This window comes from Anopheles stephensi, chromosome 2 (assembly GCF_013141755.1).
Source record: "Anopheles stephensi strain Indian chromosome 2, UCI_ANSTEP_V1.0, whole genome shotgun sequence".
NCBI lineage: Eukaryota > Metazoa > Arthropoda > Insecta > Diptera > Culicidae > Anopheles > Anopheles stephensi.
In genome coordinates, this window is record NC_050202.1 from 6775081 (window position 1) to 6786493 (window position 11413).

The following is an 11413-nucleotide window of genomic DNA, read 5'->3' on the forward strand; positions in this document are numbered from 1 at the left end:
ACGAAAAAAACGCCAATTTCAACGCTCGCTTAACGAAGCTGTCAAAACGCTCTCTACACTGAACGAAACAAATTCCAAAACTCAACCGAACCGAACGAAAACCTATGCCTGTCAAACGGGAGCTGCCCCCGTCAGCTTAACGAAAGCGAAAGAATAAAAGAAAGAATCTATTAATCTTGTCATAAACAAGTTTGGCCATAAACAAATAGAAAAAAAAGCACGAAAGAAAGAAAGAACCCTTCGGTAAGGTTTGGTGCGCGGAGTGCCCAGGGCAGTGTTTCGCTCGTTTTCATGTATGAAATCGGTTAATTCGGTGCCTTCGGTACGGCGGAAAACGTGTATTAGCGGACGCGGCACCACGACACGGTGGCCACCGTTGGGCGAACCCGTAATCCAACACCGCAATCGTCGGACGACCAATTTCCGAGTGGTGGCCCAGGCTCGAGCCATTCATACAAGGGGCAGCAAGATGGCGGCCGCCTACTAAGAAAGAAGACACACACAGTGGCAAACCCCGAAGACGACGGCCCCGTGAAAGTGTATTATTTTGTGCCGTATTTTGTGTTTCGTGCGATGGCCGAAAAGTGATTTTGCGTTTCCGATTAGTGATTTTTTCCATTTTCCCGTGTGTGATTATTCGGCGCTTGTGTGACGGTGTGTGTGTGTGTGTGCTTCTCTCTTCTCCGTGTGTCTCCTGTGATTCTAACGGTGCTCCTGCTGTGCGAGGGTGTGTGTGTGTGCGTGTTGTTGCGGGGGTGGGTAGCGAAGAAGCAACGGAGCAGCCGGGGGGAAAACACGGGAAAAAGGATGTGACAATGGAAATGTGCGTATCGTAATGGATGCAACGAGCGGTGGAGCGTATTGGGTAATTAACGCAAGAACACAACAACGCAACCACTCGACAACGCCGCCACCGCCGCCGCCGCCGCCGACGAGGACGAGGGTGACAACGAGGGGGAAACGCAGGAGGAGGCGCACACGGAGCAATAGGGACTCCCCGCTGCTGCAGCCAACGCAGCCGTACGTGCGAAAGGGGCGACAATTGCAGCGGTGCATTCTCGGGCTTGGAAATTAAGAACAAGCACAGAAAGGAAAGAAACTCCACACAACCGCAGGCAACTAGATATACACATACAGCCAAGCGCATGAAAAGAAGGTATGTGCAGTTCCCCAAAACTGTTCGAACTCGCGAGGAAGAAACCCTCGGCAGCTCGCGGTAACAGCGAGGGAGCTCATAAGCACCCAATCATTTGTGGGCTCTCCATCCAACACACATATTCACATTCCCTTCGGAGTTCTTTCGTTGGCTTTTTTCTGTCAAGGGGTTGCACAAAGCACTCTTACTACCCAACCACCCCCTCATGCGACCACATCCTCCCCCTTTCCCCCCCATCCCTTTGTACAACATATCATTCGCTCCCCCATGTGTTTTTTTGCCTCACTCTTATGCTTATGCTTATGCTCCTTCCCAACCCACCCGCCCACCCAACGTTTGACAATCCCAACCCACATCCCCCAGCGCCTTCCGTTTTTGGCTAATGTTCTCTGTTTCGATTTTCCGCACGCGCGCGCGTGTGCATAATTTGCGCGTATGTGCGCTTGCGTCTGTGTATACACGATATCCTTTCGAAACGAATTTTGTGTGTAATTCTCGCTGTCCTCCCTTTTGCCCGTTTCGTTGTTTCCCACCAACCCGCTTTATCCGGTGTTTCACCACTTCTTGCTTTTCTTTCATTTTTTTCTTCTCCTTGTTCATTGTAGCTATTTACGCAAGGAATCAGCAAAAGGAAACCACAAACGAGGAAAGATTCCGCACGTCGTCGCCGTCTGGAGTGTCGTGCAAGTGTGCGAGAGCGAGTGCGGTGGTGTGAAAAGCGAGACAGAAACAATATAGTGACAAAAGACAAGTGGTGACAAACCGGGGGCTCGTCTCCTGCAGCACGGCCTGCTGCTGCGTTTGCAGTCAGAACGGCAGCAGTATGAGTATGCAACTGCTACTACGATTGATATTGCTCCGTTTGGTCGGTGGCATGCTGCCACTGGATGCTGTGCTGAAAGGGAAACAACCACCACCGTCCTCCTCGATCTCGTCGTCTGCCGGCCATGGCCAGCAGCAGCAGCAGCAGCAGCAGCAGCACCGCGGCCAACATGTTCACGGACCGACCGTGCTGGACGATATTGTCGCCCGGTACAGTCTGCCGAACGGGACCAGCCGCTTTACCCACCTGACGTACGATCCCACCCGGCGTATGTTCTATGCCGGCGCGACCAATCGGGTACTGCAGCTAAACGAAAACCTAACGCTGCTAAGGGAAGCCATCACGGGGCCAAAGCTCGATTCGGCCCAGTGCCATGCCGCCGGCTGTCCGCCCGATGTGCTGGACAGCGTGGAGACGGACAATTACAACAAGGTGCTTCTGTACAACCGGGACGGTGATACGCTCATTGCGTGCGGCAGTGTGCATCAGGGTGCGTGTGAAATTTACTACTTAAGCGGTCGCTTCCCCGACTCGTCCAAACCGATCGAGGTGGCACTGGCGGCCAACGATGAACGGTCGACGACGTATGCATTTATCGGCCCGAGCCGGTATCAGTCGTGGAAGAAGGAGGACATCATGTACGTCGGGACGACGTTCACAAACGTGGGCGATTATCGGCACGATGTGCCGGCCATTTCATCGCGCCGGTTGGATGATTTAACGTACGCGGAGTTTTCCATCCAGCAGTCCAACATTAACATCGACGTAAAGTATCGGGACCACTTTCTGGTGAACTATCTGTACGGGTTTAACAGTACGGAGTATGCGTACTTTGTGCTGGTGCAGAAGAAGTCCCATCTGGCGGATGAAGCCGGCTACGTGACGCGGCTGGCACGGATCTGCGTGAACGATCCCAATTACGACAGCTACACGGAGGTATGTGTACCGGTGGCCGAAATTTTCAAATTCCAACATCCATCCAGTGGCGTTTTTTCGTTTCCATGGAAATTATATACGGCATTTGTTGATAGCTATTTCAAATCTCCTCTCTTTTGCTGGCATCATCTTGATATATCAAATCAGTTGGCCGATAAGATATTTATCCAATTCGTACGACGTTCTTATTTTCGAATTCTTCATCATTTTATCTTCAGTGGACAAAAGCCTAATCAACCGTTTTCTTTCAGGTAACAATCACTTGCATGGTAAACGGGACGGATTACAACATCCTGCGAGATGCCAAGCTAGCCCAGGCCGGCCAAAAGCTAAGCAACGATATGGGAATCAAACGAGAAGACTATCTGCTGGTAGCGGTCTTTTCGCCGTCGAAGGAAATTACTGACGAACCGCAAAACCGATCCGCCATCTGCATGTACAGCCTCAAAGACATCGAGGAGGTGTTTAACGAAAACATTCACTGTAGGTTGCGCCCTCTTTGCTTCTCTCTCTCTCTCTCTCTCTCTTATCGGTGCAGTAATTGATAATGTAATGATCATTCCCGTTTCCCCTTTACGCAGCCTGTTTCAACGGCACAATTAAGGATCGCAATCTCGGCTACATTTCGGGCACGATCAACGATGGCAAGTGTCCGGTCGCCGGCTCGTTGGGCAACATTTTTAGCTTCTGCCATGTGGGGCTTAAAATTAGCGGCGTCACGCCGGTGATCGCACCGGCCCGGTTTGCGTTCGGCGAAGGAGTGTCGCTTACCTCGATCGCGGTCACTAACATCGGTCTGCACACGCTTGCGTTCGTCGGGAGCAATGATGGTTGGATCCGGAAGGTGCTACTGTCTGGGCGGGAGGCGGGTGAATACGAGCGGTTACTGGTGGACGAGGAAGGCTATTCGATCCTTCCCGATACGATGTTTGCCCCGTCGAACGATCATCTGTATGTGCTTACGGAGCGAAAGGTGGGTGTCTTGTTGGCCAAAATGTTTCCGCTTCGGTGTAACGATTGTGCTTTCATCTCATTCTCATTCGCTGTGTTTTAGGTGATCAAGATGAAGGTGGAACACTGTGGCACGTTTGGCAACTGTTCCGCCTGTCTGGAATCGCGCGATCCGTACTGTGGTTGGTGTTCGCTTGAGAAGCGCTGCACGGTACGCACCGCCTGCCAGAAGGATACGAGCGCCGCTCGCTGGCTTTCCATCGGTACCGGGCAGCAGTGCATCGACTTCGAAATGGTAGCACCCGATCGGGTCCCGGTCGGTCAGATGTCAGTCGTACGGTTGGTGATCAAAACGCTGCCGGAGCTGCCGCACAACGCACAGTACCGGTGCGTGTTTGGCAACGCGACACCGATCGATGCGAACGTCACAAAAGAAGGGCTCATATGCACAACGCCACCCGTCACCGAGCGACCCTCCATTCCGGACGGGCAGGATCACGTACTGGTGCCGCTGAGTGTTCGCAGCTCGGAAACGAACAAGGACTTTGTGTCGCGCAGCTTCGCCTTTTACGACTGCACCCGCCACGATACCTGCCGGAAGTGTTTGGTCAGCAACTGGGGCTGCCATTGGTGCATTTACGACAATCGGTGCGCGTTCAACACGACGGCGTGTCGCAATTCGGCCAACATCGTACAGAATGAAGCGTCCTGCCCACGGTTGAAGCAGCGCACCGGGCCGATTCTGCTACCGAACAAGGTACCGAAGGAAATAAGGCTCGAGATTGAGAACCTGCCACGGCCGCAGAGCGCACATACCGGGTTCCTGTGTACGGTTAACATTGAGGGTGCGCATATGGTGCTGCCGGCGCGCGTCGAAGCGAACAAGTACATTGTGTGCGAGAAGACGCTGGTAAGTGTGTGTGTGTGTGTGTGCTTTGCTCTTGTACAGTGTAGCATACAACAGTACGGCCGAATCGAATCGAATTCCTAATAATCTTTTTTTATCCTTCATCCCACACAGTACTCCTACGAAGCGGCAACCAACGAGTACGAAGCAACGGTCGATGTGAACTGGAACCGCAACCATTACATCGACACCGTCACGGTTGTACTGTACAAGTGTGAAATACTCGGCTCGCATCGTGACCATGCCGACTGCAGCCTGTGTGTGACGCGCGATCCCAAGTATCAGTGTGCCTGGTGCGGGCAGCAGTGCAGTTACAACGAATCGTGCCTGGATGGGGGGAGCGGTTCGCTGATGCTGCGGGGCCGCGGCGGAGAAGAGGGAGGATGTCCCCGACCGCGTATCGATCTGATCAAACCGCTGAGCGGTCCAATCGAGGGCGGCACGCTGGTGACAATCGAGGGCAGCAACCTTGGCATCCGGGAAGAGGACGTTCGCGGACGGATACATATCGGTGAGGTGCCGTGCGAACTGGAACGGTACGAAATATCGGTCCGCATCGAATGCCGCACGGGCCCGGTACGTTCGGAAATGTCCGCACCGGTTAAGGTGGGCAACGAAGCCGGCTACACGATGTCGAGTGTCGAGTTCCGGTATCGGGACGTGCAGCTGGAAGGCTTAAGCCCGACGATGGGCCCGCAGTCGGGTGGAACGAAGCTGTCCATTATCGGCAAACATCTGAACGTGGGTACGGCAGCGATCGCCTATCTGGACGACTACGAGTGTCGCATCAATCGCACACAAGCGTCCTCGAGCAGGCTTACCTGCGTCACGTCCGCCGCTCGCTCGCCGGAACACATTCGTGTGCTGACGCTGCGCATCGATGGCGCAAATCGGACGCTCGCTTGCAGCACTAGCGGTGGCAGCAACGCAACACCCGGCGAACGGTTGCGTGGATCGGCGTACGGTGCTGCCGGCACGTACCACAGCCGGTACGAAACGTGCAGCGTGTACAACTACACCGTCGACCCGAAGATTATGCAGATTAAGCCGCTGAAAAGCTTCCTCAGCGGGGGCCGCATGATGACGGTGCACGGTACCAATTTGGACGCGATCCAGCAGCCAGAGATCGAGGTTTACCTGAACGACGAGCGGCTCAATCGATCCACCTGTACCGTGCTGAACTCGAACCAGATGGAATGTCCGTCACCGTCGGTCCGGGATGCATGGGCCATGCTGCAGCAGCAGCAAACACTGCTGCGCAATCTGACTGCCAGCTCCGGGGAGTATGCGCCGCCGCGCATGCTGTCCGGGTTTGTGTCCGCCGACGGGCGCTCCGTTCCTATCCAGCAGCAACCTCCTACGGCTTCGATGCCGATGCTGCTACCGTCCCAGTATTCGCTGACGTCGACGTCAGGCCCGTTGGTCACGGCCGCAGCCCCACTGTCGCCGTTTCATCCGTCCGAGCAGCAGCTGCAGCTGCTGCTACAGATCAACTTCCTGATGGACAGCGTCCTGTCGGTGCGCAACCTGCCGAAACACTTCCAAAACCTGCGCTCGGGCATCGTGTACGTGGAGGACCCGGTGTACCAGCCGTTCCCGAGCACGGTCAAGATGTACAAGGGCGACACGCTGGTGATCGAGGGCGAGCACCTGAATGCGGCGAGCGACGAGACGGACGTGAACGTCACGATCGGCATGGCTCAGTGCAACGTGACGAGCTTGGCGCCGACCCAGCTCGTGTGTACACCGCCGCTCGAGCAGCCTGCCCCGACGGACGAGAACGGAGTTCCTACTGTGAAAGACTTGCCGCTGGTCGTGGTTCGGGTGGGGCGTAATTTACGCTTCCCAATAGGTTAGTATAAAGGTGGTTTACTCTCTCAACAGCTCATTCTAACGTAACTCGGAAAATGCTCGTTCTTCCTCAGGTTTTATCAAGTACGATCTTATCAAACCGTACGCCTTTTCGCACATTCTGTCCGGCATCATCGTGAGCGGTATCTTCTTCGTGCTGTGCCTGCTTGCCATACTGTTCATCTACCGCCGGAAGAGTACGCTGGCCGAGCGGGAGTACAAGCGCATCCAGATCCAGATGGACACACTCGAAAGCAACGTGCGGATGGAGTGCAAGCAAGCGTTCGCCGAGCTGCAGACGGACATGACGGATCTGACGGCGGATCTCGAGAGTTCCGGCACGCCGACGCTCGATCTGGTCAATTACGTGATGAAGGTGTTCTTTCCGGGCGTTTCCGATCATCCCGTGCTGTTGGCGAATGGTGCGAAGCTGCACGGCCATCACCACCAACACGGCCATCCGCACCACGGGCACCATGGGCATCCGCATCAGCGCACGAACTACGATCAAGCGATGGTGCTGTTCGAACAGTTGATCAACAATCGCGTGTTTTTGCTGCTGTTTATCGACACGCTCGAGGCGCAGAAAACGTTCACCATAAGGGACAAGTAAGTGGAATCGATCGTGAAAGAGTTCAATGAGTTCAATGCCTTTTCTCTCTCTCTTTTATAGAGTAAACGTAGCGTCACTGCTAATGATAGTGCTGATGAATCAGATGGATTATGTGACGGACATACTGAAAAGCTTGCTGCTACGACTGATCGATAAGTCGGTGATGACCAAACACCCGCAGCTGATGCTCCGCCGGACGGAGAGTGTGGTCGAGAAGATGCTAACGAACTACATGGCACTCTGCATGTACGACTATCTACGCAACTATGCCGGCAACTCGCTCTTTCTGCTGTACAAAGCGATCAAGCACCAGATCGAGAAGGGTCTGGTCGATGCGGTTACGCACGACGCCCGGTACTCGCTGAGCGAGGACCGGCTGTTGCGCGAACAGATCGTGCACAGTGTCGTAACGCTGCACATCATCCAGGACGATCTGGATGAGAAGGTGCAGTGCAAGGTGCTGGACTGCGATACGATCAGCCAGGTGAAGAGTAAGGTGCTGGACGCGCTGTTTAAGAACACGCCGTTCTCGCTCCGCCCGAGCGTACACGATCTCGATCTCGAGTGGCGGCACGGGCGCGGTGGTCATCTGGTGCTGCGGGACGAGGACGTCACCACCAAGTCGGTGCACGGGTGGAAGCGGCTTAACACGCTCTCGCACTACGGCGTGAAGGAGTCGGCCGTAATGTCGCTGGTCGCGCGGCCACACGACGGCTACAATACTCCCGGCCGTCACATCTTCCCGTACTGTTACTACATCAACAATCCGCCGTCCTCCAATCATCACCTGTCGTCCACGACGTCACCGCACGGCGCTAGTGGGCCCGGTTCCGGTGGTAGCAGCGGTACGATGGGACCGGCCCACCAGACCGACACGCTGCTGGCCGGCAGTGCAAGCCACCATCATCATCATCACTCACATCACGTACAGCAAGCGGCGGCCGCTGCCGCCGCCGCCGCCGCTGCAGCACAAGCAGCGGCCGCTCAGCAACAGCAGCAGCAGTCCCAGGTCGGTGTGTTCCATCTGGTGAAGCCGATGGACGATCGGTTTTCGACCCTGTCGTCGTACGATCAGCACGGTTCGTCCTCGTCGGCGCACGGTGCACTGTACGGTGGGGGGCCGGGCAGCGGCAGCCACCACAAAGCAATACCGGAGATCTTTCTGACCCGCCTGCTCGCGACCAAGGGCACGATACAGAAGTTTGTCGACGATCTGTTCGCGACGATACTGACGGTGAACGAGGCGCTACCGCCCGCGGTCAAGTGGCTGTACGATCTGCTGGATGCGGCCGCCCGCCACCACGGCATACACGACCCGGAGGTGATACATGCGTGGAAGTCGAACGGGCTGCCGCTGCGGTTTTGGGTGAACTTTATCAAAAATCCGGACTTTATATTCGACATCTACAAAACGCCCTCGGTCGACGTGTGCCTGAGTGTGATCGCGCAAACGTTCATGGACGCGTGCTCCACGACCGAGTACCGGCTGGGGAAGGATTCGCCCTCGAACAAGCTTCTGTTTGCGAAGGTTTGTGTGTGTGTGTGTGCGCGCAAGCTTCACCGATGAGCGGGACGTGTTTACCAGCGATTCTTATCTTCACAGGACTTGCCTCAGTACCGGGAAATGGTTTCCAATTTCTACGCCGACATTGCCATGATGCCTCAGATCAGTGATCAGGAGATGCGTAGCGCCATGCAAAGGTTATCCATCCACCAGCAGCAGTTCGATACGCTGGCCGCATTAAAGGAACTCTACATTTACGTTAGCAAGTATCGTTTACAGGTAAGCGGCGGTCTTTTTCGCTTTCGTTGACATTTTATTATTATAATAATGTCATTTTCTCGTCTCACAATCATAGATTAAGGAAATATTAGAACTGGACTCGACGGCAAGCAAGTTACATTTAGCGCATAAGCTTGACCTCGTCGCAGCTACATTAGAAGGTATGCAGGTCACACACACAGTCGAGATGCGCTCGTGGATTACATTCTCCTTCCGCCCTTTGCTTCGTTTCAGATGATGAGTGCAAAACGATTGATTATTACGAATAACAACAAATGCCAGCCGGGGTGACGACAACGATGACGTCGACGACGACGGCGCGAAAGAAGCGTCAGTTTTTAAAGAATGGCCATATTTTAAAGCACGCAGCGAGCACGTCGTCTGCGTGAAATCTTAGTGAAACAAAGCATTTAACAAAACAAAACACAAGAAGCAGCTAACGAACAAGCGATAAAAAAAAAACAGTAAAACACACACACACACACAATGTGCTCTTCCGTCTTCGATTTGCCGCGATAGAGAGAGAGAGAGAGAGAGATAAAAGGTATTACAGGTAGTTTAAGACACCCGGCAGCCGTGCGCATTCCTCCGCGAAGCATTTAAATAGTTTAAATAGTCGTACTCTACTTAATATTCGGGGGGGGGGGGGCCCCGAGCCCGGAGATTCTCGATGTCGTCGTCCTCCTCCCCTGAACGACGAGTCGTCTGAGCCTAGTGAAAACGATGTGAAGGAGGAAAGTGCATTAAGGGCACCGGATTAAGGATAATAGCGCCGATGATGATGACGATGATGATGGGACGTGTTATGTCCATTTATTTATAGTGTTCAAAAAAAAAAAAAAACAGAGAGTCGCAAAACGAAAGGAATGATGGACAGATGATATACTCAAAATCTTCTCACGGAGATCAAACGGGCTCTCTAGGTGTCGGTGACCTTTTTTCCCGATCTCATATATCCTTCCCGCGCCGCCTGCGGACAGTGAGGGTGCCAGAGGTCAGATGTCACATTAGAAGGTCTCTCTCAACTCCCCCAGTTGTTGTGTACTTGTGTGGGGCCGTTGTGGGTTGTGGGGGAGCGGAGGGCCGTTGCATTTTAAAATGGAACTAGAATCTAAGTTTTTTTCCAGCCAGCTCTTAATTATTCTCTCTGATTCGGAGTTATTTTTTAAACGCAATAGGGAGAAACATGGCAGCGGGCCGCCGAATCTACACGCGATTCGCGAGAAACATATATACTCAAACCACGATCTGATTTACGAACAACAAAAAACAAGAAAGAAGAAAAACAAAACACTCCGAACAGGTGCATCAAACGTAATAAGAACAGAAAAGAAAAACAAACAGAAAGACGATTATAGTTCAGATATTAGGAAAAGAAAGTTAATGAAAAACAAACAACACAGTGATAAGGAAAAAAAACACAATTCAAACAGAAACAAACAAAAAAAAGATGAGAAAAATTAAAAAAAGGAAAACACTTGGAAGAAAGACAAGAGAAAATGTGACTGATTGAAATAATATACAAAACAAAAAACAGAAACACACGAACACAAGCGAACCGGGAGCGCGAAAAGTAGTAGTGGTAGAAGTGTGTGTGTTGAGGCGCGAGCTAGGGGCGTGGAGGAGCATACGCAGGGAATGGCTGTGTTTTTCCTTCGTCGAGAAACGGCAGCATCCAAACGTGTGTCTTCCGGTCCTATGCGAGTGTGGAAACGAAACAAAAGTACACAGTGTGTAAATAAGAAAAAAACAATTCCGTCTGATGATGAATATGACAGTGATACATAAAACGTTGGGTCTGTTTGTGTCGAGTTTTGCTTTGTTTCATCCGAAGAAAAGTTTCAGTGATCTTAAGGCATTCGCCAACAAGGTCATCTAGGAGACCATCTGATCGTCCTATCGGTGGTCTCGTAAAAGACTTCGTAGTATATGGACTTCAGAGGATGATATTGATACCATCACCTCTAGTTACGTTTAGTGTTTATTAGACTCATTCAACAATCACGATCTACTACTTTTAATTATAACCATCCCTTCGAGAGCAAGTGGTCAATACTACAGTATAACGCCCGAATGATCTCTAAGGATGAGATTGGGTAACTCTAGAACGGGGCCGTGATTCACTGAGAGCTTTTCCACCGTAAGTATCAACAAGTATCTGCTTCAGAAGCTGTTATCTTCAAACTAGCAGCAGAAAATAAAACGCGCGTAGCAGTACCAAAGTTTAAACGTTATGTACGGTGGCGCCATCTATGAGTGGGTATCGATTTAATATTTGTGGACTTGGAGAAACTCGAGAAATTTGAAACTTCCCGATGCTTCTTGGCCACATTTGGTACCTTAATTCATTATGTAACATTAAACAAGACAACCTAATACAATGGAAGCTCATA

At 52.4% G+C, this 11413-nt stretch overlaps 1 protein-coding gene across 1 annotated transcript; it reads left to right on the forward strand.

Annotated features, from left to right (window-relative positions):
• The first annotated feature begins 120 nt into the window (after positions 1-120).
• Positions 121-10810, forward strand: LOC118503639 (plexin-B). Its single transcript, XM_036037141.1, has 11 exons — positions 121-1156; positions 1762-2915; positions 3167-3398; positions 3497-3888; positions 3970-4776; positions 4888-6625; positions 6699-7233; positions 7298-8765; positions 8841-9020; positions 9097-9181; positions 9255-10810. The coding sequence occupies exons 2-11, from the start codon at positions 1980-1982 to the stop codon at positions 9287-9289; spliced, it is 6408 nt and encodes a 2135-aa protein (XP_035893034.1). The 5' UTR covers positions 121-1156; positions 1762-1979; the 3' UTR covers positions 9290-10810.
• Positions 10811-11413: the final 603 nt, after the last annotated feature.